Here is an 18,098-nt window from a genome sequence, read left to right as displayed (position 1 = left end):
CTTGTCACAGGATCATCTGAAGCTTGATGGTCTCTAGGTGACAGGAAATGAATTTGGTTAAAAGATTTAATGGGAACTTCAGGGAGTGGATACCTATGCTGTCAGGAATGTTTGTTATAGGAATGAATTACAACAGTCTGCTTAGTTACTACAAAGGAAGTGATTCCAATCGTTTGAAAGAAAGCAATTAAACTGCAAAAAATCTGAGAACATGGCTGCTATTATCCAGCCTACAGTAACTATGCAACAAAAACACCAAGGAAAGTTTGTAGGCATTTACTTGTCTTTTGACTGTCTGATGGGAACTTCAGGCTCCTGGCCCGACGCTTCAGGTATCACAGACTTGATCCTTGAAAGATGTATCCAACTATCTAATCCTAGTACCTTGACCATAGAAGGCATAGCCAGTACCATTAAAAACAGTCCCTTCCATTGGGGTTGCAATTGTTGAGCAGGTGATCCCTCGTTCCATGTTTTAACAAGTACCTTATCCCTTAGGCTGATTTTGGGTTGCTGGTTAGTTCCCGGTATGGGGAGCCTTTGACTTCCAAACTTTTGTAAAGCCTGCTGAAACTGTCTTAAGGTAACTAGGTATTTTACTAAACTGGCTGTTTCTGTATCAGTAATTAGATCACTAGTTAAGAATGGCCTTCCATATAACATTTCATAGGGGGTTATATTAATTTTTGCTCTAGGGGTATTACGGATCCTTAAGAGGGCTATAGGCAGTAAGCTGATGTTTCCTGACATAGTTTAGCTAACACTCATTTTAGAGTTTGGTTAGCCATTTCTACTTTCCTGGAGGATTGAGGCCTCCATGCTGAATGTAAATAGTATTTGATTCCAAGAGCCTTAGCAACCCCTTGAGTTATATGGGAGATAAAAGATGTGCCATTATCACTTTGGAGGCTCTGAGGTAACCCAAACTGGGGGATTATTTCTTTTAAGAGAAACTTTATAGCCTCATTAGCCTTCTCTGTTCTGGTAGGGTAACCTTTGACCCAACCAGTAAAGATATCTATTAGTACTAACAAAAACTTGTATCCTCTGCAAGTTGGCATATGGGTGAAGTCTAATTACCAGTCTTCCCCTGGGTAAGGTCCTCTCCTCTGGTCTGGTTCTATTAGAGGAGGCATTTTGTTTCCTGGGTTAAGTGCACACAGTGAGCAGGCTTGACAGACCTGCTTAACCACTGAAGCCAAGTTAGGCCCAATGAAGAGCCTGTTAACCACGGCCAGGGTGGGGTCTCTCCCCATATGGAAGGAATCATCCAGGGTTTTTATAATTCTCCACTGGGCTGTTTGAGGGAGATGTATTTTTGATCCCATATACCACCAGGATCCTTTTGTTGTTTTTTTTTTTTTTTTTTTTTTTGCCCCCCTTGCTCCTTTATTAGCTATTCTTCCTGTAGTGTGTATTCAGGATCCATTGGGAATCATAGAAAGGAATCAGTGCTAGGATCTGTTGGGATTGCACCCTGAGGGATGTGGGTTTGGCTTCTCTATCAGCCTTTCTGTTCCCTTGTGCTATAGGGGTTAAGTCCCTTTGACGCCCCCTACAGTGGATTATAGCTATGACCTGTGGCAGGTGTATTGCTTCCAATAGCTGAAGAATTTCAGGCCCATGCTTTATGGGGGAGTGTTTGCTAGCTAGTAGTTCCCTTTCTTTCTAGATTGTAGCATGAGCATGAATCACAAGGAATGCCATATTTAGAATCTGTATAGATGTTAAGCTTTTTCTTTTGTCCCAACATTAATGCTCAGGTAAGAGCAATGATTTCAGCCTTTTGTGCTTATGTGCCAAGGGGCAGTGGCTGGGCTTTGATAATGGTGTTGTGATTGACTATTGCATACACAGCTCGGTGTTCCCCATTTGACACAGAACTGCCATCTGTGAACAAGTCCTCAGAATCTGGGAGAGGCTGATCTTTTAAATTAGGCCAGCTAACATATGTGTGTGCAATGACTGGCTCGCAGGAATGATCCGTTATTGGGCCTATGGGTATCAATGAAGCTGGATTCAAAGTGTTACAGGTTTTAAGGGTAACATCTGGATTGTCTAGGAGCATGGCCTGGTATTTGGTTAACCTTTCCCCCATCACCCAGATGTGTCCCCTTTATCTCTAAGACTGACTTTACCTGATGGGGGATTAGAACTTCCAATGATTGGCTCAGGGTGATTTTAGTGGCTTCCTCCACTAACATAGCAATGGCGGCTGTTGCCCACAGGCAACTTGGCCATCCCAAGGCCACTCTCTCCAACTTCTTTGAAAAGTAGGTGTTTGGTCTGGGTTCTGATCCTAATTTCTGGACTAGCACTCCCACAGCTATGCCATTCGTCTCTGCTACATACAAGGGAAGGGCTTAGTTGGGTCTGGGATCCCAAGAGCTGGAGCCTGGGTAAGGGCCTATTTTAGCTTGGCAAAGGCTTCTCTCATTTCCAGGGTCCATTCCATTAGCTCATTTTCAGGCCTCCTTGCTGCTTCATACAGGGGCTTTGCTATGAGCCCTAAATTTGGTACTCATATTCCACAAAACCTGGCCATTCCCCAAAAAGAATGAAGCTGCTGCTTGGGGTGAAGTGGCCTAAACCACATATGGCTTGCACTCGTTCTGGGGATACTTGCCAGGTTCCAGGTGTTAAGACATACCCTAAATAGTGGGCCTGTTGGACAGTAATCTGAGCCTTCTTTTTGGACACTTTGTACCACCTGTCAGCCAGGAAATGTAAGGTTTTTATAGTATTTTGGTCAGAAGCCTCTTGGGGTTGGGCTACACACAAGAAGGTGATCCACAAACTGGAGTATACTCCCGTCCTCCAATTGCAGACCCCTCAGATCCCTCTCTAAGGGTCGGGCAAAGAAGTGGGGGCTATCCCAAAAGCCTTGGAGGAGCACTGTCCAAGTGTATTGTTGTTTTTCTCTGGTATTAGGATTTTCCCATTCAAAGGCAAAAGGGTATTGGGACTCTGGGACCAGAGGAATGAAGAAGAAAGCATCTTTTAGGTGTAGGACTGAGAACCATTTTGCATCCCCTGGCACCCGAGCCAGTAGGGTATATAGCTCCACCATCAATGGGTGGAGAGAGGTAACAGCCTCATTAATTATTCTGAGAACCTATACTAGCCAGTATTCCCCCAAAAGCTTTAGAACGGGTAAGATGGGGGTGTTGCAGGGAGAATTGCAAGGTTTTAAGAGCCCATGAGTAAGTAATACCTCAACTATGGGTGCTAGGCCTTTTCTTGCCTGCAGCTTAATTGGGTATTGTTTTCAACTGGGAAAATAGCTGGGGTCTTCAAGCCATATTTTGACTGGCACTGCTGTTTTGGCCTTCCCTGGTTTCCCAGTATACCATGCTAGTGAGTTAACCTGTTTATTAATGTGGTCTGGGACACTGTCCATATTTTTTACTATTAGCAATTTCACCAGGTGATGCTTAAATTGTAGTAGTGCCCCTATTTTAACCATAGTATCTCTTCCCAACAGGGGGACTGGGCATCTTGGTACTACTAGAAATTCCTGTTGGAAGATTTCTCAAATTGACAGGTCAAAGGAGGGGCAAAGAATCTTGTTTGTGGCTTTCTTTCCATTCCCATAACACTCGTGGACCGGGAAGAAAGTTTTCCTGTATAAGCAGTAAGAACAGAATAATTTTCCCCTGTATCAAAAAGAAACTGAATTTGGGCACCCATGACATACAGAGTTACCGGGGGCTTCTCAGTAGTAATTATGATATTCCTGGACAGGGGCAGTGAGGAAGACCCAGGGTCCCTTCAGTCTTCATCTTATTTCTCCTTGTGCACAGCTAGAGTTTTGCCTGCTGAAGCTCCTCGGTGGGAGCAAAGGTAATCAATCCTCCAGTGCCGGGGTCATAATTGGTGCCTTCGCATTTTCAGCAGGGGCCTGGAGGGGGATTAGTACAGTCCTTTGCCCATTTCCCAGTTTTCTTGCACTTGAAGCAAGAGCCCTTTCTGGCATCATCCTTACGGCCTTTGGGTTTCCCCTGGACGCTTCTTGGGCATTCAGGGCATTGCCAGTGATGGCTGCCATAATTTTGGCTTGCTATTTTTCTTTACTCTGTTCCCTTTTTCCTTCCACCAGATCACCATTGTTATACACCATAAAGGTGGTATCAAGGAGCTGATTATGATTAGTTTGTGGCCCCATCTGTAGCTTTTGGAGCTTATGTCTAATGTTTGGGGCGGATTGGTGAATGAAATGTGCCATTAATATTTTGCTTTCGGGAGAGGAAGGGTCCAGATTAGTATATTTTTTAAAGGCTTCCTTCAATCTGCCATAAAACATGGCTGGATTTTCCTCCTTGCCCTATGTAACCTCACTTACTTTATCATAATTTACTGCCTTAGTTATTCCCTTTTTCATTCCTCCAAGGAGAGCCTCAAGAAATTTAGCCCAGTTGTTCATTCCCACAGGTGTGTTATAGTCCCAATTAGGGTCAGTAGTGGGGACTGTGTCTGGGCCCAGGTGATTGCCCTGCGGGTTTTGGGCAAATAAGTTGTCTGCTTCCTGGTGGGCAGCCTCAAAGATTCATTCCTTTTCAAAAGGGGTGCAACAAGTTACTGGAATGAATTGAACATCTCTCCATGAGAGATCAAAGGCTAAGGTCAAAGTTTGGAACCCATCTGCGAATTTCCCGGGATTCTCAGAATAGCTTCCTTGCTTTTCCTTACATTGTTGTATATCAGTTACAGAGAAGGGGGCCTGCACTAGGACTGGCCCCTCAGCTCCTGCTACTTCCCTAAGGGGTAGCAGGGCTGGCGGGAGGGTTGAATATGGTGTTCTCCTCCAAGTGTGAGGGGGACTTAGTAGGGTCCCCGGTGTTTCGGTTTTAGCCTCAGGAGCACTTGACAAGGGGCTATATGGGGGTGGTTTCTGTCACCCTGAAAGATAGGTGGCCCTTGTAAAAAGGGGTTGTCCATATCTAGTTCTGCCTTTGGACTTTCCTTTGAGGGGATTATTGGGTTTTGGTATAGTGCCATGAAGGCCTGTACATATGGGATTTCTGACCATGTGCCCTGCCTTTTACAAAATAGGTCTAATTGCAGGATGGTGTCATAATTAAGGCTACCATTGACCACCTGCTGTTCCGGGCTGAGCAGCTCATAATGAGGCAAAACAGTATTGCAGAAAAAAAGCATCATACATTTTCTCTTTAGATTGTCAGGGTCAAGTTGATTTCAACAGTGGAGGATGTAGCCAAGCAGGGTACCAGGTGAAATAGATGGAGAGTTGCCCATAGAGGAATCAGGTGGAATCGACGGAGAGTTGCCCATAGTGGTCTGGAAAAGAGGACTTTGAAAAGTGGAGGGCTCATTAGGTGACCCAAATTTTACATGGGTCATCCCCCTGGAAAAATTCTGGGCCCTGACTGGGATCATGGGGGGCATCCCTCTTTAGGGCCCCATCTTAGTCTGTCGGACGTCTCTGACCTTAGATCCGACACCACTATGGAATAGTTTCCTCCACCACTGATGGCCCACTATGAACTTTCCCTCTTGTCCCTGGATGAAGGCCTCGATATCTAGAAATTAATTTTCAGTCAAACCTTTGGATTTTTTCCTATCCCACTTAAAACAATTATTTAACCTTCTAAATTTAGGCAAGACTAAATTGTATATAAATTCCCTTTTATGAATCCCCCCGCATGATGCACGACACACACAAACCATCTGCCCAAACCCTCTGACTTGTCCTTAGCCAGTGGAGTAGGGGAAGGGAAGAATTTTGCATAAGGAAACAAGGTTTAAGTCGCCTGAGACGTGAGTTCACCCTAGATGGGCTGCCACTGCCAACTGCATCACATGGAGGGTTCAGGGATGATAACTGGACAAGACAGAAAAGAGCCCTTCCCCCTTCCAGGCAGGCAGCTATCCCTGTTCACTCCTTGGCCTTCAGGTAACACCAGAGAGTGGTCCTGGCCAGTTGCCCTCAATTACTAAGGAGCTGCTAGGAAACAGCCGCTGAAAGACTGAAAAAGAAAAGGACTTGGTCCCTCACCCAAGCCGGGCAGTTGGGGGTAGGCGCTTCCACATAGAAACCTTTTGTTTTCACCAGAGAGTAGCCCTGGCCAGAAACCTGCAGTTGCCTCTGTGCATAGGCACTATCCACTGAGGGTCCTGGGTTGGAAAGGAAAAGAGAGAGAAAGGGGAAAAAGAGAAAAATAAATCCTAAACTTTGGGCTTACCTCCTGGCTGGTTCCTCAACATATGTTACCAGTTAAGGGTAGTTGCCCAGGTTCTTGGCGTTTTGAACAAAGAATTAGACAAAACACACAAACAAAACAAGGCAGCAAAAGCAGAGATTTAACTTAAACAAAAGTACACTCCACAGGGTGGGAGCAGCCTGGAGCAAGTGGTTCAAGAGCATGGGTTACAGAATTTTCTGGGGCTTAAATACCCTCTAGAGGTTTCCCATTGTTTCACTCTATGCAAATGTAGTGGCCTGCGACCAGTCTGATTGGTTGCTGGAGGGGAAGAGTAGGCCCACGACCAGTCTGATTGGTTGTGGGAGAGGACCAATCAGAGGTACTTTCATTTTTCAACTGCCACACAAAGGAGGGGTTGAGAAGTCAGTAGCCTCTGATAGCCAGTCAGCATGCCTGGGCCTTAGGTTCCCTGCTTTCAGACCCTATTCTCCTGCCTCACCTCCCTGGGAGAGATCTGGGTTGAGGCTCCTCTTTCCAAAACCAGCACTGGGTCACATGATCAGGTAGATCTGACAAACGTGGGCAACTGAGAAGCTCCTCCTGGAAAACCTACCTGTAAAGTGAAGGTCCTTAGAGAGCCCTGCAGAGCCTGAGTTTCTCTCCACAGGGATACAGGGGGTGCACACAGAGACTGCACCATCGGTGTGTTTGATGGTTGTACTTCAAGTCCCCTCTTTGTTCTTGACTTGTGAACATTGACACAGCCTGGCATGGAGCACTGATTGCGCTGGGCACCATGCTGAGGGTCTTATGTGCCTCAGCCCATTTAGCCTCCCAGCAACCCTGAGAGAGAGAGAGGCTGCAGCATTCCTATCTTACACGTGGGAAAACTGAGGCCCAGATCGGATAAGTCACTCAGTCAAAGTCACAGATCCTTCTGATTCCAGTGTCTGAACCTGGACTCCGTGTTCCCTGCTCTCTGGCTCCAGGCTCCAGGCATTTAGGATGGCCTGACAAAAGGACGGGGTTCCTAAGTAGACAATACCCTTCCCAGGGCCTCCAGCCTGGGGTGCACAAAAGATGGGGTTACAGCAGGCTAGGGGGTTACTCTGGAAGGCCCTACACATGTTCCCTATCCTCATACACACGCCCAACTTGCATCTTCTAGGGTGGAACAGTTAACAAGGGCAGAGCCCCCACTTCTGTCCCCTCCTGCCTTGGCCCCTGCTTTGTCCCCTACCCCACTCCTATCCTGAGCTGCTGCCCAGTGGGAGCTCTGTTTGGGGTGGGAGGCCAGGCTGGGGCCTATGAGAGCCCCAGCAAGTACAGGAAAAGGAGCCATTGTGGCTCAGCCCCAGGGATTAAGAGATACAAATTGGATGTGGAGGGCTGAGGCCATTGACTGAAGTCCCTGTGAGCTGAGTTCCCAAGGGGGGAGCAGCCCAAGTCCTGTCCCTGGGCAGCCTGTGCCTGAACGGTGTCCAGGCAGCCTGCTGGGTCTAATCCCGTGGGAGCTGCGGCCCAAGGAGCCCCAGAAATACCGCAGCTGGGGAGAGAGGCTGCCTTTGATGGGGTCAGGCAGCCTCACCCTGGATGCTCGAGGTGGCCACCCTGAGAAGGGATGGGAGATGAGAAGAAGGTGCACTCACAGGGGTGTGTGTGCACATATGCCCCTGGCCTGGGTATTGTATCTGTGTGGGACCCGCTAAAGATGGGCAACCCCATGTATTAGGGGCAGTGTCAGGCCCTTTGTGTGTCTGAGGTTTGGGGCACAGGGAATGAAGCCTGAGGTGCCTGACTGAGGGAGTGAGGCAGAATGAACGTGGCAGAGCCCCCGCCCAGCAGGCCCAAGTGGGTGCTAAGTGCGTGTGTGTGTGTGTGTGTGTGTGTGTGTGTGTACTCGCACATCGTCTAGCAGGGCGCTTGAGAACAGCCCTTCAGAGGTGGTTGGAGGGGCTCTGTAAATTGTAATCAGATTAAGGGACCAATCACTTAGGGCTCTTGAAAAGGCCACAAGGTTTCTAATCAGCCCTGAGCGCCCGGCCCACAAAGCCCTGAGGAACTCGGCGGGAGCCGCCCACTGGGGGGCCAAGGGGGTGGGGGCATTTTTCTTGCCTCGCTGTCTCTTGTAATTATGTCAATTTGCTAGCCAAATTGTTTGCTCGAGTGGACAGGGGGGCTTGTGCCCCATTCATGTGGTAATGTGGGAACTGGCCGGCCTCCTGGCTGGGAAAATAGAAGGTACCAGGGACCCTTCTGCAGGGAGCAGGCGGGCCCAGGGGGTGTGGGGCGCCCAGGCCTCAGGAGCTCATTCCTCACCAGCATGGGGCTTTTTTCCCACCAATTCCAGCACCGTCCAGCTTGTGTTGTTCTCTGGGACGTCCCTTTGGGCTGGCTGAGATAAAGGATGGGGTAGGAGGCAAGGACCCCCAGAGGGAGGGCTGGACAAAAGAGGTGACCTCCAGGCTCCCTCAAGGTGAAGGTGGGCAGCTCTCTGTCCCCTGTGTCTGTTCCCTTGTGGGACAGGCTGAGGCTGGAAGTTTGGGAGCAGCAGAGGACTCAAAGTTGCCAGAAAGACGGGGTCCTGAAAGGGTGAGTCTCACTACACACAGATTCAGGGACAAGCAGAGACTTGGAAAAAAGTTCTGGCTTTGTTTCCTGAGCCCTTAGGCAGAGGCACCAATCCCTGTGCCCCCCTTTGTTTACACAGTAGATCACTGAACCTGACCAACGCAGAGAAGTAGGTACTGGGTATCCCATTTCACAGACAAGACTGAGGGTCAGAGAAGCTGAGTGACTTGCCCAATGCCACAGAGCTAGGAGATGACGAGCAGAGCTTTGAACCCAGCTCTATCTGATCCCTCTGTCTCTTCGGCCCTGCCCCCACCATATGGGTTTATTCCTTCCTTCAACCAGCAAACAGGAACTGGCTGTCCCCGCACCCCAATTCTGTATGATGCATTAAGGATGCAGAAGACTAAGATGACCAAGGGAGGGCACTGTCAGGGGACGGCTAGCACTAGCACACTGTGGTGTGTGCTTGGTCACTGTCAGCATGGGGCTGTGGCACACAGCAGTGTCAAGCCTTAGACACATTGCTCAGAGACAAAGGTCATTAGGAACAATGGTTATTATCAGTCCAGACACAGAACCTGCAGTGCATGCATTTCCCTGCCTCCTGGGCTACTCAGAAAGGGTCTTCTCTCCTCCCCAGGTCCCCCTTCAGCATGTAAAGACTCCTCCTCTCTTCCCTGGGTGTGGCACCCCCCAACAACTCTGTTTCTCAGATTTGAAGGCCTTGTCCACCCTGGCCACTTCCCTCTGGACCCACCTGGGTTATCAGTTTCCCTGTGAATGTGAAGAGCCCCCTGTCCACAGGTGTTCACAAGGCCACTGTCCTCACCACCCACCCTACCCTCACCACCAGTGCCCCTCACTGTTCCATTCCAGGGCCATTGGGATCTGCCCTGCTGCCAGCTGGCAGGAGGCTGGGGTGCAGGGTGTTATTGGGAGTCAGGGTGTGGAGAGAGATCTCAGAGATCAGAACCCTTTATCCCCCAACTGGGAGAAAAGGCCGGAGTTCATGTTTACTTCCATATGGGATGATGGCCAGAAATTCATTCTTCTTGGAGCAAATCCAACTGGTTAGGCAGTTACCATATGACTTCCACTGGGCAAAGTACTAGGAGGCAGGAGTGCAGGGAGGCCCAGGCACTCTGACCCTAAAGTTCCCCAGCCCTGTGAGGAGAGGCAAGACTGAAACCAATGACATAGTACCCAGTCCAGGGCAGGAGAAGACTAAAGACCAATAACAGCAAACACAAGGCACTTCCATGTGCCAGGCACAGCTCTAGGCACTTTACATATATTATTAATTCATTTAATCTTCACAATAATCCTATGAGGTCAGTGCAGTTATTATCTCCATTTTACCTCATGAAGAAACTGAAGCACAGAGAAGTTGAGTAACTTACCCACAGCCACACAGCTAACTGCAGAGCAGGCCCCTGACCTCACTTCCCTGCCTCCTGGCAAAACCTACAGAGAGCGCCTAGATTTGAAGGGGCAAACAGGAGAATAACCAGTCCAGCTTTCTAGAGACTATGATGTCTAAGCTGAGTCCTGAAGGACCGGTAGGAGTTACTCAGGCAAAGGATTGGGGATGGAGGGACCGGTGCCTGGGAGGCAACAGAACATCCAGGTCAGGAGTGGAGAGGTATGAGGCCAGAGGGGAAGGCAGGGACCTAACCAAGGGCAAATGTGGATCCTATACTAAAGCTAATGGGAATGAGTCATTGAAGAGTTTTAAGCAGTAAGGGTGACAGGATTGGGAACAGCATTCTCCACTCCCCTCTTGCTGTTGGGGATACCAACCTCAAGGCTTCATTTAATCCTAGGAATTAGTCACACTCGGTTTTGCCTCAAGGCCTTTGCATAGGCTGTGCTTGATGCCTAGAATGTTTTACATACCCTATCCCATTCCATTTTTTTTCCATTGCTACACATGCCTTTTTTGTACCCTGTACTTCTTCTCCATAGCAGTAATCAAGTTTATGTTGCTATACTTCTCTTTTTTGTTTGTGTTCGTTTGTTTTTTGAGACAAAGTCTCACTCTGCCGCCCAGGCTGGAGTGCAGTGGCGTGATCTCAGCTCACTGCAACCTCTGCCTCCTGGATTCAAGAGGTTCTCCTTGCCTCAGCCTCCTGAGTAGCTGGGATTACAGGCACCTGTGATGGTGTACTTCTTTGTGCCGTTAGCTAATGGCCAGTCTCCCCAGTTCCACAAGGGCAGAGACCCCATCGGCCAAGGGATGAGCTGGGCACATTGCAGGATTGAACATTGCTTGTCGAATGAATGAGTGAAAGAATGAATGCATGCATTCACTTTGGCTACACTGGGATAATGAGGTAGAGGTTAGCAAGCAGAGATACCATCTATGAACACTTATGAGGCTTTTCTAGGACTGACCCAGGTCAGCGACATGCAGGCTGTGAATGTGGGTGGCAGGCATGTGAATTAAGACAATGGACATACTGAGGGGCTTGGGAATTAATTCTGATGCAAGACTTACAGGACCTAAACCTACCACCTGCTGCATTCTTCCCTCATTTGAACATGGACTATAAGAGCAGAGGACCCAGATAGTACCTAGAGAATTTTTTCCTCAGCCTAGACTGCCACCTTACACACCAAAAAAGTTGGAAAGTTGTTCTTCGAGTTGGGGAAGGGGATAACCAGAGTGAGGGGTCTGGGCACAGTACAGCCAATCAGGATGACAGCCAGTAAGAGTGGACAAGGCTGTCACCCTTAGAACTTGCTTTGGGTGCAGAACACCTAGCAGGACCCCCATGCTGACCCTCCTTTCCTTGCTTGCTGATACACTTGGACATGGCTTTTGGCCCCTGTCCACTCTTTTCTTGTTTCCTGAAGGCACCAACAGATGCAAAGCCACCATATTAAAAGCTTTTATGCCTGAAACTCTCCTCAACAAGGAAACAGAGCTAAGGCCACAGGGCTGGACCACATAGGACCACTGGTAGAGACTGCTAATTGTCCCACTCTCTGTATTCTACCCTTCATAACTATTGGTAGAATAAAGGGGCATGTCACCTCTCAATACAAAACTACATTTCCCAAACTCCTTTGCAGCTAGCATGTGGTCACATGATCAAATTGTGGCCAATGAGTGGAAGTGGAGTACACAACTTCCTAAATCAGGCTCTAGGACGGAAGCCCTTTTCTCTTCCTGCCCCCTGACATGCAAATGAAATTGAAGTTGCATGTTAACAAAGGCAGAGCAACAAGACAGAAAGAGTCTGGGTCCCTGATAATTATGGGGCCACCATTCCAGCACTAGGCCATCCACCCAGATTTTTATGTAAGAAAAGTAAACTTGTGTTTAAGCCCTATTCTTTTGGGTCTTTTCATGCAGCAACCAGACTGATATCCTGACAGATATACAACCCATTGTAGGAGGGATAGGAAAGGCTCAGAGAAGGGGATGTGGGTTGGAAACACACCTTAAAGTTGTGAGGATTTGTGAATCTCAGTCTGTAAATTAAGGTAATAACACCCGATCATTCTATCACCCCTTTCTTCCCTCCCCATCCTGGGAGAATTTTTCTCTATTCCAAGGGTGTTGGAGAAACGAGAATCCCCGCCTTCCTATGCTGCTCCAAGATACTGTGTCTTTGCTCACAAATCTGAATTTTTCTAGGGGCTTGAGCATTGAGAAGCAGAAGCCAGGAAGGTGGTAATATACCTGTGTTTCCTGGACAGCCCCATCCCAACAGGATGGCAGTGAGTACAGAGCAGACTATCCAAATGGCAGCAAAAGAAAGAAAAATACAGGCTTAGGGGAAGGACATAACTGATAGCTATTTACTTGGGCTCAATGGCACATGTGTGACTAGGGAAGGGCCCAGAGTCTCAGCTACAGGGACACCAAAGTGAAGAAAGACATGCAGTTGTGTCCAAGCCCAGAGATAGCTGGCTTCACTAAACAAAACAACATCCAAGAGGGTTTATTCATTAGCATTTTTTTTTTTTTGAGATGGAGCCTCACTCTGTCATCCAGGCTGGAGTGCAGTGGCATAATCTAGGCTCACTGCAACCTCCACCTCCTGGGTTCAAGCGATTCTCCTGCCTCAGCCTCCCAAGTAGCTGGGACTACAGGTGCGTACCACCACACCCAGCTAATTTTTGTATCTTTAGTAGAGACGGGGTTCACTGTGTTGGCTAGGCTGGTCTCAAACTCCTGGCCTCAAATGATCCACCCACCTTGGCCTCCCAAAGTGCTGGGATTATAGGCATGAGCCACTGCACCTGGCCTCATTAGCATCTTGATATAAGGAAAAGAGGAGATGTGTTGCAGTTAGATAGATTGAAATCCATCTTTGCCAATAATTACATGTGTGATCTTTGGCAGATCACCTCACTTCTTTGAGCCTCGGTTTCCTTACCTGTAAAATGTGGAAAATAACATCTATCTCAGAGTGAGTTGTGAGCATTAAAGGGGATAAATAGCACATAGCAGATGGGCAACAAATGCTAATTATGAATACGTAGGTATAAAAAAATAGATGACCCCCACCTTCTGGTATTCTTGCCCTTGTGTAACCTTTTCTCCTTTTTGTTTGGCAGGACCTGGAACTTGCTCCTAATCAACAGAATACAGCAAAGGTATGGGATGGAGGTGATTCTGTGTACATGGTTACGTAATTAAATAGTCAGATAAGATTGTAGCACCTGTCTTGCTGGAGTGTTTCACACTCTTGCTGGCTTTGATGAAGCAGGTGGCCATTTGAGGCCCAACTGAGAGTGGCCTATAAAACTGAGGGCAGCTGACAGCCAGCAAGAAAACGAGCCTTCAGTCCTGTAAATGCAAGGAACTGAATTCTGCCAACAGCTACATGAGCTTGGAAGTAGATCCTTCCTCAGTCAAGCTTCCAGATAAGGACCCAGTCCTGACCCACACCTTGATTGCAGGCTTGCAGAGGGCCCAGCTCAGCCATTCCAAGATTCTTGACCCACAGAAGCTGAGATAATACATATGTGCATCGCCTGCCTCTGAATTTGTGATAATATTGTTCTGCAGATATCTATATCTAGCTATCATAAATGATGTATGTAAACAACCACATATCACACATTTGTTTGGCCAAGCATGGTATCCCATCCCTCTGACCACAGTGATTGGCACAGATAAGGGCACTTGACAAAGCTAGGCCAATCAGCCTTCTTCCCTGGGATTTTGTAAACAAAGGCAGAGAAAAAGGAGCCTTGTCTTTCCTCTGGGCTTGCTCAGATGGTATGAAGTAAGTTTATGGTTGTGAAATTCATGTTCTTCTACTACTGCGTGGAGGAAACTCTACACAGCAGGAAAGAATAAAACTGGCTCACAAAGAGGAGCCCTGAGACACATTGAAAAAGGCTGGTTGCCATAATGTGATTAGCAGAGACTGCCACACCTGAGGCCAGCCCAGCCCTAGATATCCCAGGTGCATGAGCCATTAAATTCCTCTGTTTGCTTGTCCTGGCTCCCCTTGTGTTCCCTGAGCTCCTGGAGCTCAGAGCATCTGCCAACTTCCACATAATGTCCCTATATGGCCCAGCTCTGAAGGTGTTTCCAGAATAAGTATAGTAAATGGTGACTGCATGTGAGAGCCTTACTATGTGTAAAGGTCCCCAAAGAGCATTCACTTATATGACCTTATTTGATCTTTACAAACAATCCTGCATAATCATTATTGCATGAGTTAGACAGTTTTGACTATTATTATTGGGAAAGCCCAATAAAATGGCTTAAATCATAAAAGGATTTATGAATTCCTATAAGAATCTCCCCAGGGACATTCCAGCCTCATGAGTCCATACAGTTTTGCTTTCCTGTGAGTCTTACGGCTCCACACCTCTTGCCATTGGCTTCAACCTGAGGTCAGTATAAAGGTGGTGAGCAGCTCTGGGCATCACATGCAGACCTAGCAATGCTCAGGGGACGAGGAATAACCATCTCTTCCTTTTGTGTACTTTCTTCTTTTCAGACATGTTTTTCAGTGAAATTATATATTTTATATATATAAATATATAAATATATATATTTATACCTATAAATATATAAATATATATATATTTATACCTATAAATATATAAATATATATATATTTATACCTATAAATATATAAATATATATATTTATACCTATAAATATATAAATATATATATATTTATACCTATAAATATATAAATATATATATATTTATACCTATAAATATAAATATATATATATTTATACCTATAAATATATAAATATATATATATTTATACCTATAAATATATAAATATATATATAAAAATAAAATATATATATTTATACCTATAAATATATAAATAATATATATATTTATACCTATAAATATATAAATATATATATTTATACCTATAAATATATAAATATATATATATTTATACCTATAAATATATAAATATATATATATTTATACCTATAAATATATAAATATATATATATATTTATACCTATAAATATATAATATTTATATATAAATATATATATATTTATACCTATAAATATATAAATATATATATATTTATACCTATAAATATATAAATATATATATATTTATACCTATAAATATATAAATATATATATATTTATACCTATAAATATATATATATATATAAATATATATATATTTATACCTATAAATATATAAATATATATATTTATACCTATAAATATATAAATATATATATTTATATTTATAAATATATAAATATATATATTTATATTTATATATATATTTATATATATTTATATATCTATATATTTATATAGATATATATTTATATTTATATATAATATATTTATATTATATTTATATATATCTTATATATAAATTTATGTATATTATATATAAATATATAAGTAATATATATTTATATTTATATATATAAATATTTATATATATAAATAAATATATATATATATATAAATATATATTTATATATAAATATATTATATATATTTATATATAAATATACTTATATATATTTATATATATTTATATATATTTTTATATATTTATTTATATATAAATATATATATTTATTTATTTATAATATATTTATAATATAAATATATTTATATTATAAATATATATATTTATTTATATATTTATATGTAATATATAATTTTATATATTATATATTATATATAATTTTATATATTATATATATATATATAATATATAATTTTATATATTTACATATATTTATATATATATTCTGATGCAGAATTTATATATATTTATATATAAAATATATATATTCTGATGCAGAATATATATATATTTTTATATATATAAAAATTTATGTATATTATATATAAATATAAAAATAATATATATTTATATATAAATATATTTATTTATATATAAATAAACATATATATTTATATATAAATATATTTATATATAAATAAACATATATATTTATATATAAATATATTTATATATAAATAAACATATATATTTATATATAAATATATTTATCTATAAATATATATAATATAATATATATTATATATATAAAATATATATAATTATAACATATAATTTTATATATTTTTATATATAATATATAATTTTATATATTTACATATATTTATATATAAATATATATATTCTGATGCAGAATTTATATATATATTTATATATATAAATATATATTTATATATATATTTATATATTTATATATATATATATTTATATATTATATATATTTATATATTATATATAATATATAATTTTATATATTATATATATATATATATTTTATATATATTATATATATTTATAGATATTTATATATATTTTTATATATAAATATATATTTTATATCTATAAATATATATATGTTGACTTCATTTTAGTTCTAGAGTCTTTTTTTTGTTTTTTGAAAAATGTTAATTTTACAGCTTACCCTCCTTGTGTTTCTATCAGTTTTAGAACATTCTCTAATTCAGTGGCTCTCAGGTGTGGTCTGGACCATCAGCATCACCATCATCTGGGAACTTACTTGCTACAAACACTTGAATGAATGCCTCCGAACCTGTTGACTCAGAAGCACTGAGAATGGGCCTGACCATCTGTGTTTTAGCGGGCCTCTGGGTGATCCTGATATGTGCTCAAGTTTGAGATCTATTGCTCTAATTAACTTATTTATTTATATTTTTTGAGACAGAGCGAGAGCTCTGTTGCCTAGGCTGGAGTGCAGTGGTGTGATCATAGCTCACTACAACCTCAAATGCCTGGGCACAAAAGATCCTCCCACCAGCCAGGCGCGGTGGCTCATGCCTGTAATCCCAGCACGTTGGGAGGCCAAGGCAGGCAGATCACCTGAGGTCAGGAGTTTGAGACCAGCCTGGCCAGCATGGTGAAACCCCGTCTCTACTAAAAATACAAAAATTAGCCGGGCGTGGTGGCGCCTGCCTGTAATCCCAGCTACTTGGGAGGCTGAGGCAGGAGAATCGCCTGAACCCAGGAGGCGAAGGTTGCAGTGAGCCAAGATTGTGCCACTGCACTCCAGCCTGGGCAACAGAGCAAGACTCCCACCTCAGCCCAAGTAGCTGGACTACAGGTGCACACCACCACACTCAGCTAATTTTTTTTTAAATAGAGACAGGGTCTCACTATACCACCCAGGCTGGTCTCAAACTCCTGGTCTCAAGAGATCCTCCTGCCTCAGCCTCCCAAAGTGTTGGGATTACAGGTGTGCACTACCATGCCGGCCCCACTCTTAATTTATTTATCTATTTCCCTGTTGACATTCAAGTTGTTTCCAATTTCTTGTTACCTGTGCTACCATACAACCCTTTTTATGTGCTTTTGCATCCTGTAAGAACATTTCTCTCAAATTTTTCTTGGTTAATTTTTCACATTGACTCTTCCAGATGAGTGAGCCTGCTTGCAAATTCCAATCTCAGTGGGATTACACTGAATATATGCTTTAATTTGGGAAGGATTGACATCTTGACAATATTGAGTTTTCCCATCAAATATTGAAATCCTACAGGATTTTTAAAGTGTAAGTCACACAATTATATGTAATTTAGGTATGCTTTATTATTATCCCAAATGTAACAATTGTAGAAGATACTATAATGGTCTTATCCTTTCACTGAATTTTATGAAATTAGGAACATAATCATGAAGGGTCAAGTGTATGATCTTCTTGTTTTTCTTGAGATTGTCTCTTTTCTTATGTTGGACTCTCAATTGTTATTCAGTTATGCTTATGTCTCTTTTTGAGAGCAAAGAAACCTTTCCCAGAAATCCCTCTAATAGACTTCCCATGTTCTCTTGGCTATGACAGTTTTAACAACGTCACCATTAAATTATACCCCTCCCTTTGAGA

General features: G+C 42.8%; 1 protein-coding gene across 1 annotated transcript in view; it reads left to right on the top strand.

Annotated features, from left to right (window-relative positions):
- Positions 1–13,708, top strand: part of RHCG (Rh family C glycoprotein) — a 40,593-nt gene extending 26,885 nt beyond the window's left edge. Inside the window, exon 10 of the mRNA XM_030814998.1 lies at positions 13,308–13,708. Coding sequence (XP_030670858.1) covers positions 13,308–13,385 — 78 coding nt within the window. The 3' untranslated portion in view covers positions 13,386–13,708. The remainder of the gene's footprint in view (positions 1–13,307) is intronic.
- Positions 13,709–18,098: the final 4,390 nt, after the last annotated feature.

The sequence above is a fragment of the Nomascus leucogenys genome, chromosome 6 (assembly GCF_006542625.1).
Source record: "Nomascus leucogenys isolate Asia chromosome 6, Asia_NLE_v1, whole genome shotgun sequence".
Classification (NCBI taxonomy): domain Eukaryota; kingdom Metazoa; phylum Chordata; class Mammalia; order Primates; family Hylobatidae; genus Nomascus; species Nomascus leucogenys.
The sequence above is the reverse complement of the archived record's forward strand: the minus strand, read 5'-3'. Positions and strand labels throughout refer to the sequence as shown.